This window comes from Typopeltis vanoorti, chromosome 3 (genome assembly GCF_054136105.1).
Source record: "Typopeltis vanoorti isolate ZY-2024b chromosome 3, IOZ_Tvanoo_1.0, whole genome shotgun sequence".
Lineage (NCBI taxonomy): Eukaryota > Metazoa > Arthropoda > Arachnida > Uropygi > Thelyphonidae > Typopeltis > Typopeltis vanoorti.
The window spans coordinates 146,374,403-146,392,030 of NC_143551.1; the positions used below are offsets into that span (position 1 = coordinate 146,374,403).

General features: G+C 36.5%; 1 protein-coding gene across 2 annotated transcripts in view; it reads left to right on the forward strand.

The window, feature by feature from the left end:
• Positions 1-17,628, forward strand: part of LOC150108639 (serine/threonine-protein kinase PLK2-like) — a 321,698-nt gene that overhangs the window by 166,156 nt on the left and 137,914 nt on the right. For both annotated transcript variants that reach the window (XM_090416098.1, XM_090416097.1), the window contains exons 4-5: positions 2,743-2,859; positions 9,839-10,056. In XM_090416098.1, coding sequence (XP_090272224.1) covers positions 2,743-2,859; positions 9,839-10,056 — 335 coding nt within the window. The remainder of the gene's footprint in view (positions 1-2,742; positions 2,860-9,838; positions 10,057-17,628) is intronic.

A 17,628-nucleotide genomic window follows, 5' to 3' on the forward strand; every position in this document is an offset into this window, starting at 1 on the left:
GACCGGTAACTTTTTCTGGTAAAATACTTATAAGCTCTGCATTACTAAAATCTTGGTATTTCTAGCCTGGCTCCCACTGATGAGACCTCAATTAAGGTCGAAACCGGTCTGGGTAGTGCCCCCTTGCCTCTAATACAAAGCATCATACATCTCCTCCAGGAGATGTGCTTTGCATTAAGGGTATATATTAAGATTAGTGATCAGAGCTTATTCTACTTTTACCATGAGTTGCCTTGGTCTTGCACTACGTGCAGGATCAGCTAGACTTGCAGGTGCAAACTTGACTTGTTTGTCTGTTGGCTTACTTGGGAAATGGAGTAAAACCAGGTTTAAAACAGCTTGGTATCTTTTAACATTTATTATACCCAAGGTAAAATACTTGTATATATGTATGTGCATGTGGATAAGTTTTTTGTACTGCTACTTTAAAAAAATCTTTCTTTTTTTTTTTTTTTCATTTCATCTATAAAAAATTTATCTTCATTCGCCCATTTCAATTTTTTTATTCTGATAAAATCAGAATTAACACCTAACCACGTAATTTATTAAAATCGATTTAGAGTGTAAAATATTGGTTGTTGTGTTCAGCAAAGTTGAAATCATAATGGAGTGATACAAAATTCTACAGTGCAGGGAGTAGTGGTTTTCTTTTTTCATGCAAAAGGATTTAAGTGAACTCTTCTTGACAGCTTGCGAAACGGTAATAGAAATTAAATTACGGTTATCCAACTTAAATATTCGCATGAAGAACTACAGTGTTTTTTTTTTATTTAAATTTTTTTTATTGTACTTAAGGTGATATTTTTGTAGTGATAGGACAGATTTTCAAACATCTGGAATTGATTTCATAATTTACGTTTAATTGCAGACGGATTACAGCTTAAAAAAAAAATTAAATGTAGGAGTGAGAAGAACATATAATTTTGGAAATTTTAAAACCTGGGCAGTATGGTTTTGTGACAAAAATCAGATTATCAAAAGTTTGCAATTATTTATTTTTAAATTTCGTTTTAGTTGGAGAAAAAAAAAATCAGCTCCAGTACCCAGAGACTTACTCATTGTAATCACGAGAGTCGTGTGTGTAGAGGGATAAGGAGGAATTCGAAATAAATAATAAACATCTTGAAAAATTTCCCCCCCTTATTGAACTTTGAAATACTATTTTAATTTACAAATGGAATTTAAAATTGAATTACGTCACAGAGTAATCAAGTTTTGATGAATTAGTCTTTTGATTTCGGCTGAGGCTTCCTCCTCTTCTACCGACTCATTCACTGTATTACTAGTTTTAAAAAAAAAAAAACTAATCTAGCTTGTGAAGATTTCCTTTCTTACACGGAAAAGTAATTTGGGCAGAAGCACAATGTATTATGTTTTCATTCTCATCCTTATATCTTCGTGATGTTCTATGTGCATTTATTTTCACTGCACCATTTTTTTTTTAATTACTTCCAACTGAGATTTAAAGAGAAAAACAAGGCGATAGAAAAAATAAACTGTGATAGTTTTTTTTTTCATTTATGTAAATAAAATTCAAAACAGTTTCCTTGCAGTTGAACTGACATTTTTTATCAGCAATGTTCATGTTTTCAAAATAATTTTTAGCTTTACAACTTAATATTCTTCTTTTTTTCATTCTTTCCCTATTGAATTATAATACCACTTTTCAAAAATACATTCATTTTATAAACTTAGTATGTTCTTGAGAAACACTAAAATATGAAACGTGCTGATTTAATGTTAGTAATTGTTCTATGAATTACTTGCACCTGAGATCATTGCACCCATTTAACATTGTCCTGTTCCAAAACGGACAATGTTAAATGGGTGCTTTACATTACTTAAATGTAACGTAAACGTTACATTTAAGTAACGTAAACATTGAATTTTCACTCGAAGTATTAAGATCATCGACTTTTCTAAATGTCTTTCTGATTTCGAAGACCAAGTGGGATATTGAAATTGATTAATCAGAATAAATGTACCGGTAATTGAAATAAATTCACTTATTGCTTCTGCTCCTTGGTTTTTGTGCTTTATTTCCGTTAAGTCTGCGAATAAAAGAAACTCTTATGGTGGTGGAGGTAGTGTGATGGTTTGGGGAAGCATCTCGTTGGACTGATGCACTGACTTTTATGTGTACATGGTTCCTAGTTGAACCACGAATTCTACAACTTATAGAGATGAGCTCCTGGATACCTATGCTTGTCTGTATGCAGGTGCAGTGGGGGGGGGGGGAACTTATCCTTCAAGACAATGCTAGTCTTTATCAAGTTCAGCTTGTGCACTAATATCTTCAAGTGGAGATATTTGGACTGGCCAGCCAGGTCTTCTGACCTTAATTCTATTATGCATGGTATGTTTTAGGTAGACATATTGCTATTCTTAACATGCCCCCCCCCCCCAAAAAAAAGAGATCTTGAGGGACAAAAGAGATTCTTGGAAAACTCCAATACATTTGCTACTAAATTCTTCTGGTATCTTCAGCAGTACTTTCCTCCTGTATATGTTAAAAGAAAATTCACTGTAGTAAACTATCCATTATAACAAACTATTCCCATAGTTTCAATATCTTTTGAGTTGACCTTTGGTTTTATAAAATGCATTTTATTTTTTATAAAATGTGTGTATGTGATGCTGTATTTTGAACAAGCTATTTCATGAATTTATAAATGAAACATTTATGGAATTGAGCTTTTCAACAGTCTTGTATTGCTTGAACCTTTTTTGTTGTTGTTTCAGATTCTAAAAGAGATTGAACTTCACAGAACTTTACATCATAAGAATATAGTTCAGTTTCATAATTACTTTGAAGATAGAGATAATGTATACATAGTTATGGAATACTGTGCAAGGAAGGTAGGTACCCTAAAAAAATATACATTTTGTTTGTAGAAAATTATTATTGCCCAAGACTCATCTCAGAGGTCCTTTTATTTTACACACACACACACACACACACACACACACACACACACAGCTCATCATACCATGCCTTGAACACATTCAAACTCCTTGCAGACACCGCTCTCTCAGGCAAGGCATTCCAATCATTAACAACTCTGCATGAAAAAAACTGCCCCTTACATCCTCTTTATACAGTTTCCAGGGATGACCTCTGGTTCTTTCCTGATCTCCTATTTTCTGTAGAACTTCTCCAGCATTGATCCTATAACAATCCCTTACCAACTTGTAGGTCTCTAACATATCTCTCCTCTTCTTCCTGTCCACCAGATTCTGCATATTACATCTTCTCAATCTTTCCTCATACTCAAATTCCAGAGGTTAGAAACTACTTTAGTCAATTGCCTTTGGACCCTTTCTAACATCTCTTCATCCTTCTGTAAACCAAGTGACCAAATTTGGGCACAATAGTCCATGCGTGGCCTAATCAAAGCCTTATACAACGGAACAAGAATCTCCCTACTTCTACACATCGGTGTCCCCTGCATCATTCCCAGAAGCCTTTGTGTTGTCTTCACAATTTTGGCTATGTCCCCCCCTAAATTTCAAATTCTTATCCACTATCACCCCCCAGATCTCTTATTTCTTTTACCTCCAACAATATATTCTCACCAAGCATAAATTCTGCATCCCATCTTTGTTTTCCAAATTTTAAAACCTTACATTTTGCAACATTGAACTCTCATCTCAATTTCCATGCCCAATCACTCAATTTATTCAAGTCTTCTTGTAAGGTCACAACATCTTCACTATTCTTCATAGTTCGTCCCAACTTTGCATCATCCGCAAACACTGAATATGAAATTAATAGTTACATGACTTTTGTAATCATTTTCCAATCATGAAAGGCTGAAAATCAATAGTATCTTGATACAACTGTGATCCAACAGTTTGTGATATTTGTCTTCAAGTTGTATTCTATTTTTAACACAAAGTGCTATGCTGAAAGGATATTTGTTGTATTATATCCTTTGTTTTAATTTTTATTTTATATATAATGAAGAAAATTCATATAATTCAGTGTGTGTGTGTGTGTGTATATAGTTTGTGTGTGTGTGGTTTGTTCTGTATATCAATGAGCTTATTCTTGTGAGCAAAATGATGTGAATTATTTTTTGACCTTATGAAAGGTTATTAACAAATAACACGATGGATTAAGCTAAAGTTGAGTAATTCTGGGAAACCTTGATTTAGAGATCAAACTTTCAAGCAACCACCATCCAGTAAGCCATGCATTGACCTTTTCTTAGCACTGAAAATCATCTACTTAAATGTATTGACAAACATTTACATGAATTCCATTGTAGCATACCCTGCTACAATGGAATTCAAACCTAAAGAAATGCTGTCTAAATTGCTAACCAGAGTAGAAAATTTACATTTAATGCTCCATTTTATTATTAGTATACTAATATTATTATATGGGCAACTCCACAGAGTCCATGCACTAAAGAGACTAAACATTATGCTAATCATTCTACTACCAACATTCGCACGATATTTGTCATCATACTTTGCTTTTAACTCGAAGCAAATCCCTCTAAGCGAATTACTTAATCCCTCTTATACATTCTACTCTTTGACCTTCAGTTCCTCATGTCATCACAAGGATGAAATGGATCAGTTGTTTATTGCGTACCTCAACTACATTTTCTGCAGTAGTGCTATTTTTATCCACTAACATCCTCCTATTTCTTCTCTTTTTACTTGCCACATATTGACATCTAAGATTTTTCTTGGTGGGACTAACCAGTTTCTGCTCATATTTATCCTATAATTACCCTTACCACCCTAGCCTGCTGTTTATATTCCTTATATAACTGATTACATTCACTTTATGCAGCCTCCATTATGTCTTCTCCACATTGAATACTTAATACCTATTCATCCATTATGCCTACCTTATTTAACCTCCTGATACACCTACTAGGGGCATTACTGTTTAAATAGTTCTTGGTCAGTGTCTTGAATAATAATCTTTGTTTAATTGTACAGAGAGTTGGATACTTCAAACATAATGTGACTTCTGTAATACTGAGAAATGCAGTGGAAAATAAGACTACAATAGGACTGAATTAAAAAAAAAAAGTTAAGGAATGCCAACAAGATGGAACTCTTGTTTGCTTATGATGGAAATAAATTTCACTATTTGAAATACTCATCTCTTCCCACAGCACTTGATTTTTAGATGCTTTGCATGATATTTGTTAGCTGACTGTGCCTAAAATCTGTCATGTTAGAAGGTAAAAAGTATCCTGCTTTGTAAACGAGTGTTTCCTAATTTTAGAGAATTTCTTGTACTTTTATTGAAATTGTTATTCAGGACCTCCATAGTCACAATTCATCACGAGAGACCCATCTTAAATAACACAAGGATTGGCATTTTTAAACTTAATTGCTTATACTTTGCACCCTCTCAGGGAATGCATTCATTCCATGGTTTCACTACATTCCATGCAAAAAAGCCACTTTCTTACTTGCAATTTCTAGGGATGGTTCTCTTGTTCTTCACACAGTCAATCCAGTAAATAGCTTGCAACAGTTAAATCTCAATCATATCTTTCATTTTCTGTCCACTAAACTTTGCAGTTTGCATATCTTTTTTCACTTGGTTATATTATAAATTAATGATGCCAATAAATTATATTTTTCATTTCATTCATCCTTTATCCAAGTGTAAGCAAACAATTTTTGCTTGTGAAGTAACTTCACAACTAGGCTACTTACATATAGCAGCTCATGACTTAGTGTCAATTGCCTTAGTTTCCCATAATGCAAAATACATATCTTTACAGACACGTATAATGCTATGCATTATGGGAAGAGCCACCACCCAGACTGGTTTCGACCTTTATTGAGGTCTCATCAGTGGGAGCCAGACCCAGAAGTGACACCAAGTTAGAAGTAATACAGAAGTCATATTTCCATGCAGGTGAGTCAAAAGGTGTTGCACCTTATTACTAAAATACTCTGGATTAGAGATGTTGAAAGTTTTTTTCACTTGGTTATATTATAAATTAAAGATGCAATTGATGTGAAGTAATTAGCCTCTATATAAAAGTAGCCCATGAAGTTACTTCATGTGCAAACTTTGTTTGCATACACATGGATAAAGGATGAAACCAAGAGTATAATTTCTTGGCATATTTAATTTATAGTATAAATAAGTGAAAACTTTCAATATCTATCTCTAATTCAGAGTATTTTAGGAATAAGGTATGATACCTTTTGACTACTTGTATATAAAATGACTTCTGCATTACTTCAACCTTGGTATCGCTTCTGGATCTAGCTCCCATTGATGAGACCTGAATAAAGGTTGAAACTGGTCTAAGTAGTGGCCTGTCCCATAATGCATAGTATTATACATGTCCATAAGGATATGTGCTTTGCATTATGGGATACTAAGGTAATTGATAAGAAGTCATTAGCTGCTATATATAATTAGCCCAGTCGTGAAGTTACTTCACATGCAAACTTTATTTGCTTACACTTAGATAAAGGATGAAACTAAGAGCATAATTTCTTGGCATCTTTAATTTATCTCTCTCTATGGTTATTTCATCCTCTTTAAATCCCAGTGACCTTATCTGAGCACAGTAATCCAAATATTGTCAAGAAAGACTTTATACAATGGAACTGCTACCATTTTATCTATACTATATCTCCTCCAGTATTAGAACTAAAGAGTATGCATCCTCCCAATGGTGAATCTCAAATTTGAAGATATTGCATTGTTTTATATATTGAAAATCATTATTACTGCTGCATCTAATGAGAAAATCAGTAAATTGAAGGAGAAATAGACAATGTTTGGTTGCATAAGATGACATGGCATTCTAATGCTAGGAGTATCCGGAATAAGGGAGAGGAATTGGGGGCACAGATAGAATCAGCCTGGCCAAAAATTATTGCAATCACTGAGACGTGGTTGACAGAAGGGGATATAACAACAGGAATAGAAGTCGCTGGGTATAGCATTTTTCGTCAGGATAGGAGGGGAAAGCGTGGTGGTGGAGTACTGCTTATGATAAGTGATGACCTATGTCCTCTAAGAGTGGAGAATTTGGAAGGAAGTGAGACAAATGATTTTGAGCGTGTATGGTGTGAGGTAGAGGTAGGCAAGACAGGATATTTAGTGGGGTGTTGCTACAGACCCAGGAGCACAGAGGATGGGAACCAGGAGATGTTTGGAAAGTGCAAGAAGAATGATTTGTTATGGGAGATTTTAACTTCAGTAGTATAAATTGGAGAGAGGAAGATGCATGTAGCAATAGGGGAATGGAATTTCTAGAATTCTTGAGGGACAAATGTCTTAGACAACATGTAACAGAGGGAACAAGAGGTTCAAAAGTTTTGGATTTGGTTATAGCATCAGAAGAGTTGATAATAACTGAGTTGACGTCTCTCTCACCAGTTGGAGAGAGTGACCATATGGTGTTGACTTGGAAAATGAATAGACATGCAGGAGTATCAAAGAGACGGGAACATATGTGGAATTATAAGGCAGGTGATTATAATAGTCTTAGACGTCAACTTCGGGAAGTTTCATGGAGGGAGGAATTGGAAGGCCGGGATATCACTAGTGCGTGGGAAATTGTGAAAGAATATTTGTTATCAGCAATGGTAAGTTGTATACCACGAGTGAAGAAGAGGACGCAATTTGGAGTAAAGTGGATGACAAACAATATTAAACAGGAATTGCATGCGAAAAAGAGGCTATGGAAGAGATATAAAGAGACAGGTGAAGAGATGCATGAGGAATATAAGACACAGGCCAGAAGAGTGACCTAGTATGGTAAGGAAAGCGAAACTGGAATATGAGAGGAGATTGGCCCTAAGATCCAAAAAAAAATCCTAGGGAATTTTTTAGCTATGTGGCCAGTAGGAGGAGAAATGACTGTGGAAGAATAATATTGTGGGATAAAAATGGGATTAGAGTGACTGATACAGAGGACATAGTGGAATTGTTCAATGAACACTTTATTGGAGTATTTCATTCTAGAGGAGTCGGTTTTAATGCTAGAGTGATAGGACTGGTTTGAGGTCTGGAGGTACAGGAGGAGAGTGTGTTTCAGATACTGAGTACTCTGGAAGTCAGTAAAGCTGTTGGACTGGATGGTATTTCACCACGAGTTTTGAGAGAACGTGCTAGGGAATTGACAGTGCCTTTAACGTGGCTTTTCAATGAAAGTCTGGCTTTGGCAAAGGTGCCCAGGGAATGGAAGGAAGGTAAGATAGTGCCATTGCATAAGGGTGGTAACAGACTGGAAGTGTCTAATTATAGGTCAGTCTGTGTGTCATCAGTAGTTAAGATCTTGGAGAAAGTAGTGAGGGACTGTATACAGCATTGGGCAGATGAGGGTAATGTTATCTGTTAGAATCAACATGGATTTGTGAAAGGACACGCTTGTTTTAGCAATATGCTAGCCTTTTATAATAAAGTTACAAGAACATTAGATGAGGGGAAAGGCATATACTGCAATTTTCTTACACTTGGCAAAGGCATTTGACAGGGTGCCACATGATAAGCTGATATTTAAGTTGCAGCACATGGGTTACAAGTGGGGTCCCACAGGGCTCAGTACTAGGACCTATATTGTTTAACCTTTATATCAATGACATAGCCAGTGGATTGCAGGGGGATATTCAGTTGTTTGCAGATGATGCGAAGCTGGGAAGGATTATTAGTAATAGTGCAGATGTGGTAGCCCTGCAAGAGGATTTAAATAAGCTAGATAGATGGGCAAATGAATGGGGGTCTCAGTTTAATGCAGCAAAATGTAAGGTCTTGAGGTTTGGGAAACATCGATGGGATGCTGCATACTCTATGGGAGGAGTTATACTGGAGGAAGTAGGGAACACAAGAGATCTGGGGTTGATGATTGATAGAAACCTGAAGTTTAGGGGACATATTGCAAAGGTGGAGAAGGTAACACAGAGGATTGCTGCTATTATGAGAAGGACACTGACCTGCAGAGATAAGAGGGTTATCGTTCCGTTGTATAAGTCTCTGATCAGACCACACTTGGACTATTGTTCTCAGATTTGGTCCCCAGGATTTGGGGGATAAATTAACTGTGGAAAGGATACAAAGACGGATGACAAAGATGGTTTCAGGACTGTACAAGGATAGTTATGAGGATCAGCTGAGAGAATGTGGACTGCAGAGTTTGGTGGATAGGAGAGGTGATATGATTGAGACTTTTAAACTGTTGAGAGGTGGTTACAGGGTTGATACTGGGGAGTTTTTTCGCTTGGTTGAACAGTGGGAAGGAGTGATGACAAGAGGCCATCCCTGGAAGTTACGAAAGGAAACTGTGAGCAAGAGGGTAAGGAGTGGTTTCTTTGTGTGGAGGGTGGTTGAGTCGTGGAATGCATTGCCTGATCGAGTGGTGGGAGCGAGAACAGTCAGTGAGTTTAAAGAGTGGTATGATAGACTTTGTGTTTCTCGGGGGGGGGGACCTCCCCTCCCCTCGATGAGTCTCGACAGACTTTGTCTTAGGAAGGACCTACCTCGATGAGTCTTTTGACTCCTTGGAGGCCTGAATAATAATAATAATAATAATTCTAAACAAATTTGTAATTGTTACACAATACTATAATTATAATATTAATAAAAAATATTAACAATATTCATGTTGCTACTTTAGTATTGTTATTAATTTAATAACATACGGCAATAATGAACAATGCATGAATTTTTTTTCATTTAATATTTTATAAGATTGTGCTGATATTTTTCCCTGTGATAGTTACATCTGGAAATGTTTTTAATCTGATTCATCCAGATATTTTAACAGTATTCCTGTGGTTAAAAACTTAAAGATCTCTTCTCCACAAATGTTTTCAACAGTTTTTTGATTTTCTGTAGTCAATGGTGCATGTCATGAAGAATCGTAGAGTACTGACAGAACCAGAAGTACGGTATTACATGCATCAGCTGGCTGAAGGAGTTCAGTATATTCATGGAAAAAATGTCATTCATAGAGACTTAAAACTTGGGAACCTTTTTCTCTCTGATGATATGGAAGTTAAAATTGGTGATTTTGGTCTCGCTACCAGAATGGAAGAGAATCGTTTTGGGAAAACGTGAGTATAGACTTGTCAGAAATACTTCATTTCTATACTATGAAAATTAACTTTTTATGTGAATTTTTTCAGTATTTAAGTACTTTTCCGAAAGTATAAATCTCTACATTATGTGTGTGCATGCATTTTATTAATTTTTTATTTTTTATTAACAGTAGTTTAATATACAGTACATTGCATGAGACTTAAGTTCACTAGCATGATCGAGGAAATTATTTACCATAAATCTTTAATGAAATCAGCTAACGCATTTTATTCTCATTTATAGGGAGTAGGCAAGGCCGTTTTAGTCCTATTTAACTTTTGGAGACTTAGTGGGCCGCTCAATCTCCACATTTTTTTTTAAAAGAATCATTTAAAAAGTGATTGTCAAGTCAAATTAAATTTACTGGAATTTTTGAATAGTGTTTGCTAGTTTTTATATTATCTTTATTGTTTGAAATTATTTAATCATTGCTTAAATGTTGTGCTCAACTAAGTTGTATGTAGAATGAAATTCACATGTGCCTAATTGGCCTTTACATTAATCAAAATTCTTCAAGCAGGATTTATACTTGGTTCAGCTTTATTACAGACCACTTGGAGTCAAGACTTCTCAAAATGAGATTCATCTGAAATGTCGCAGTACCACATCCTCAATTCATTTGCAGTCACTACAGAAATATTTTCATAACCTGCTATTCTCCATACAAAAACTTTCTCACACATTCTTACTTACCTTTATTATTATTATTCCTGACACTTCCAAGGAGTCTGAAGACTCATTGCGGGAGGACACCTACAGCTGTCTCAACCACTACACTGTACCTCTACTACGAATCATCCCCATCAGTGCCATCTACCGGACACCACAACTAGTATTTTTTGTCTGTAAATTGCGTGTGTTCTGAAGGGCCGATTCGTCTGTATGCAGGATGAAAAACCTGAGTTTCCGGGAGAAAAAACCCTGCTACCTCCATATGAGATTGGCTAACTCGCCTTCGATTGAAATCGTGCAGATAACGATTCCTCCCTTCGCGACGAGAATCGAACTTAGGCCTATTCCAATCGAAGGGCGCAATGTACCGTCGTTCTTCCAATTGCGCTATGGAGGCGCTTATGCCATTTGTAGTAATGGCCTTTTATTCTTTGCACTCCTCAAATTCCTTTTGATATCTATCTGGTAAGCTCTTCTCGATAACTTGTCTTGATTAAAGTTGTCAGTAAATTATGTTCTTGTTTCATCCTTTATTCAAGTTTAAGCAAACAACATTTGGTTATGAAGTATCTTCATGACTAGGTTACTTGTATATAGAAGCTAATGACTTCACATTAATTGCCTTAATATCCCATAATGCAAAGCATACACAGAAGGAATAGCTGTCATGATCCATACACAAATCACTTTCCCACAGTCTTGCAGAAATTAAACCCAGCCCATCCAGAATTATAGCTATTAGACTACAAGGAAAAGAAAGAAATATTAAAATAATGATATATGCTACTGATTCTTCACTCAAAAGAAGACTACAGAGACTTCTATCTACAATTACAAAGGAAATTGGCAGAACACAATTGATAATTGTGGGCACTGTTGGTGCCAGGTTATTTTGCACCTTAGGCAAAGTTTATAAATGCACCCCTTATTTCATAAACTAAAATGTTTCTAATTGACATTAAACAAAATAAAATTGTTTCAGGTTAAATTAATAGGTAAATTAATGAGGCTTTATTTTCTTTTTTAATTAATTTGAAAATTCTGTTAATTCATTTACAAAAAAAAGTTATAAAATACTGAAATTTAATATTTTCAAATGTTAACGTTTTAAAATATTTATCTTAACTGAATTTTAAATAGCGGTAAGTCCAAATCATTTAGGTAAGGAACAAAAAAAGAAAGAATAAATGATGGACCGAAAGTACTGAAACAAAGAAGGATGAATGAGAGGGAATGCGAGAAGAGGGGGTCGAGAGTTAGAAAGTTAGAAAGATTTAATGATAGAGAGAATGTGTTGCGAGGTTCGGAAAGTGAATTAGATTGGATGAGGCAAGAAATGAAATGGATGCGGAATGAAATTAAGAGAATTCAGGTCAAAACTATTACAATAAATCATGATGGCATGAAAGAGTTAACGAAAGATGAGCGAGTGGCGTTGTATGGCGACTCCATTATTAAAGGTGTGCTAGAGGATAAAGTGCACAAGGTATGTTTTCCAGGCGGTAAAATAAGTAGAGTGATTGAGGCATTGGATATGAGGCGGGAGCGAGCAAAAGAATTAATTGTATTAATTGGTACAAATGATTTGAGAGAGAACAAAGAGCATGTCAAAATGAATGTCAAGAGACTGCTTGGAAAGATAAAAGAGAATAGTGTGACAGGAAGGGTGGTCAGTGTGTTGCCTAGGTATGATTGTGGTGAAATGAGGCGGAGAGCAAGGATTATGAATGGTATTCTGGCTGAAATGTGTGAGGAGACGGGAGTACAGTTTGTTAATGTGTGGAATGAGTTTGAGGGACGAAGTGAGCTGTATGGGAGCGATGGACTGCATTTGAGTGGTTATGGTGTGAGTCGCTTGGAGAGACTGCTGCTGGAAGGTAGAGAAGTGAATAGAGAAAATGAATCGGATCGAGAGGGGAGTGATGTGGAAGAGCAGGAGAGTAAGACAGGAGAGATTGAAGAAGTGGAAAACAATGGAGAGGTGAGTGGTATGAGTATAGAAAATGAGAGAATGGGTGTGCAAGAGGAGCAGGGAAACGGGGAGGCCCAGGGTGGACAGGGATACACAGCGTGAGAAAGGTGGATGCTCCAAGAGGAGGTGAGAGCATGTGTAGGCAGGAAAGTAATGGGATGACCAGGGATCAAGAGGAAACAGATGTTGTTGCAAAGGGTTCTAAAATGAAGAAGCAGAAAGAGAAATGGCCCCAGTTCAGCATGGAGAGAGCACATCGAGTGAATGGTATCAGTGGAACTAGCTGTAGATCCAGAAATGAGTTGTTGTGTTTGTATACCAATGCTAGAAGCATAAGAAACAAGGCGGATGAAATGGTTGCACTAATTGCGTCTGTGCACCCAGAGATTGTCGGAATAAGTGAGACATGGTTAGATGAGGACGACATCCTGACAGGAATAGAGATGGAAAGGTATGATGTGTTTTGTGAGGATAGAAGGGATAAAAAGGGAGGGGGAGTGCTATTGATGATAGAGAAAGAGTTATGTCCATACAAGGTAGAGATGCAAGAGGGAAATAGGGCCAGTGGTTTTGAGGCAGTATGATGTGAGATAGAGGTGAATAGAATCAAATACTTGGTGGGATGTTGTTATAGACCTGGTAATGTGGATGGTGGTGATAGTGAAATGTATAGTCAAATAAGCCAAGCAAATAAGAAAAGGTGATCATTATGGGTGATTTTAATTATGGCAATATAGACTGGAATGAAGAGATAGCGACTGGAAGTAAAGAAAATGAGTTTCTTGAGTTTTTGAGGGATAACTACCTCAGACAGTATGTAACAAAGGGCACACGAAGATTAAGGGTCTTGGATTTGGTCATCTCATCGGAGGATGTAATTATAAATGAGGTGTCAAATCATCCACCAATTGGTGAAAGTGACCATAAAGTGATTGCCTGGGTGGTTGCCAGCAGTGCAAGGACCCCTGTGAAAAAAGGGTATATGTGGAACTACAAGGGGGGTGATTATGAAGAGCTCAGGAGACAGCTTGCAGATGTAGCATGGAATGAGGAGTTAGCTGGAAAAGAGATCAATGCAGCTTGGGGGATTTTCAAAAACTATCTAGTAGATGCAATGTCTAAATGTATTCCAAGAATGAGAAGGTTAAATAAGGTAGGTGTGAAATGGATGAATAAAGAGATTAAGTATGGAATACAGAGAAAAAGAGCATTATGGAGGTGGCATAAGAGAAGTGGAAATAACCAATTCCATGAGGACTACAAAGACCAGGCAAGATGAGTGACTTGGTTGGTGACATTAGCTAAAGTGAGGTATGAACAGCAGTTACCTAATGAAGCCAAAAAGAATCCTAGGGAGTTCTTTCGATATGTAGCCAGCAAAAGAAAGAATGATTATGGAAGGATGACATTGATTGGAGGAAATGCTATAAAGACAGCTGTTGCAGAATGTGTTGTGGAGATACTTAATGAGCAATTCATAAAGATCTTTCAATCTTGTGAATGTGACTTCATGGAGAGATTAAGAGCAGTTGATGATGGGGAGGAGAGACTGACTGTAAGTGAGCAAGAAGTGTTTGGGGAGTTGAGTAAACTAGATGTAAATAAGGCTGTGGGACTTGATAATATATCACCACGTATTCTGAAGGAGTGTGCTAGAGAGTTGACACCTGCCTTGACATATTTTTTTAATACGAGTCTTGCACTTGGTCAAGTTCCTAAAGAGTGGAAGGAGGGCAAGATTGTGTCACTTCATAAAGGAGGTGATCGAACTCAAGCATCAAACTATAGGCCTATCTGTGTGTCAGGTGTTGTGGTTAAGTTGTTGGAGAAGCTTGTGAGAACTAGGATCCAGAGTTGGGTTGACAACAATGGTATAATTTTTGATGGACAGCATGGATTTGCTAAAGGGAGGTCATGTTTTAGTAATCTACTTACTTATTACAATAAAGTGACTGCTTCCTTGGACAAAGGAGAAGGATACAGTAATATACTTGGATTTCGCAAAAGCTTTTGATAGAGTACCTCATGATAAGTTGACAGTCAAACTAGAGCAGATGGGGTTGGATATTAGATTAGTGCATTGGATTGGAGACTGGCTATCTGATAGGTATCAACAAGTTGTGTATGGGGGTGCAATATACAGGAAAAGGAAAGTCACTAGTGGAGTGCCTCAGGGGTCTGTTTTAGGGCCATTACTATTTAACTTATATATTAATGATATTGGTGAAGATTTGGATGGAGATATTCAGTTGTTTGCAGATGATGCAAAGTTGGGACGAACCATAAAGAGTAGTGAAGATGTTGTGGCCTTGCAAGAAGACTTGAATAAATTGAGTGATTGGGCAAGCAAATGGGGATGTGAGTTCAATGTTGCAAAATGTAAGGTTTTAAAATTTGGAAAACAAAGATGGGATGCAGAATTTATGCTTGGTGAGAATATATTGTTGGAAGTAGAGGAAATAAGAGATCTGGGGGTGATAGTGGATAAGGATCTAAAATTTAGGGGACACACTGTTTTAGGGCCATTACTATTTAACTTATATATTAATGATATTGGTGAAGATTTGGATGGAGATATTCAGTTGTTTGCAGATGATGCAAAGTTGGGACGAACCATAAAGAGTAGTGAAGATGTTGTGGCCTTGCAAGAAGACTTGAATAAATTGAGTGATTGGGCAAGCAAATGGGGATGTGAGTTCAATGTTGCAAAATGTAAGGTTTTAAAATTTGGAAAACAAAGATGGGATGCAGAATTTATGCTTGGTGAGAATATATTGTTGGAAGTAGAGGAAATAAGAGATCTGGGGGTGATAGTGGATAAGGATCTAAAATTTAGGGGACACATCGCCAAAATTGTGAAGACAACACAAAGACTTCTGGGAATGATGCGGAGGACACTGAAATGTAGAAATAGGGAGATACTTGTTCCAATGTATAAGGCTTTGATTAGGCCACACTTGGACTATTGTGCCCAGATTTGGTCACCGGGTTTTCAGAAGGATGAGATGTTGGAAAGGGTCCAAAGGCGAATGACTAAGGTAGTTTCTGACCTATGGAATGTTGAGTATGAGGAAAGATTGAAAAGATGTAATTTGCAGAGTCTCATGGAGAGAAGGAAGAGGGGAGATATGATAGAGACCTACAAGTTGGTAAGGGGTTGTTATAGGATCAATGGTGGAGAAGTTCTACAGAGAATAGTGGGAGAACCAGAGGTCATCCCTGGAAACTGTATAAGGAGGGTGTGAGTAAGGGAGTGAGAGGCAGGTTTTTTTCGTGCAGAGTTGTGAGTGATTGGAATGCCCTGCCTGAGAGCGTGGTGTCTGCAAGTAGTTTGAATGTGTTTAAGACACGGTATGATGAGATGTGTGTGTAAGATAAAAGGACCTCCTAGATGAGTCTTTGACTCCATGAGGTCTTGTTTTAATAATAATAATAATAAAAGAACCAAGAGTTAAATAGTGTGTGTGAAGGATAAGGAAAAAGAATCGATACCTAAATCATATATCACTATTTAATTTTGATATTTTAGTAAAGTATGAATAAAGCATAGCTTCAAGTTTTGCACCCTAGGCAGTTGCCTAGTTTGCCTAAATGGTAGCACCGGCCCTGATTGTGGGTAATTTTAATGTCAAAGTTGAACAATGCTGTGACATTATGCCTGATGTAATGGACAAATTTAGAACTGATGCAATAAATGGGAGCATTTACTTGCTTGTCTTCTTTTTTAAGGAAAAATCTGTCAGGTGAAGTTCAGGCATATTTATGGGCAGGTCTTTGATAAAAGACCTGCCAATAAATATGCCTGAACTTCACCTGACTCAAATACTAAAAACTTGCATAGACTACTTCCTGATTTGCAAAATGGTGAAGTCCTCTGTCTTAAATGTCAACTCTTCATAGTGCTGAATTAGGCTGTGAACTCTTTCTGCCAAGATCTGATTTAAAATTTCATTAAAAAAAAACCTCTGCTTTTGTGAAATCAGTTAGCATATAATGGAAAGACAAAAACAAGTTGATATAGAAAATGAATTTTTTGAAAAACGTTATAGTCTCCTCTGCTGACAGATGTCTAGAAAACCAATTAAACCAAACTATTCCCAGATAACACCTAAGATAATGGGAGCAGAAAAGGCAGGTTAACGAAAATTTGAATAAACTAATGACCAGAACAGAAGGTATTAAAGAAGTCTACAGAATCAGCTAGAAAGGGATGTGCAAAATGGATTGGCTAAATGATAAGCTTCTATGCATTTATCTGCTTTATTTACATCATGCTCATTTTAGGGATTACTAAAGATTACTCCTCCTTCACTCACTGAAGATATGTAATGAAATGCTTTAGAAAATTTATAGAACTTATGGGACAAAACACAAGATTAATGCACAATGTTCAAGATTTGAATATCCCCAATTCAACTGATCAAAGATGGTTTATTTACTTAGAAATACCTGGATTTGACATCTGAAGTATGAGTGGAATGTTTGATGGCTTTTCAGCTAAAAGTGAGTTAATAGTTTCAACTTTCAGGATTTTCATCATAAAAACTGGTCAAAGAACATAAGTTTGTAAACATATTTGGCTCACTAGCCTGATCATTTAATCCAATCAATCAGTCCTTTATACATATTAGCTTGAAGTGTTATCACATCCAGTTTCCATTATCTGTCTAATATCAAGACTAATTTTCTAGTGTGTTTTGAAGTTTTGCACCCCTTCATGGCTTGCATCCTAGGCAGTTGCTTAGTTTGCCTAAATGGGGAAAGTGGATGAAGAGAAAGTTCGTCCACTTTCTCTTCATCAAGTTTCATAATTTTACATATCTCCCATAGTCACTATAATTTTGTAAGAAAAAGCTTCTCAGATATGGAAACTGGATACATCATCATAGTGAGAATGTTACTA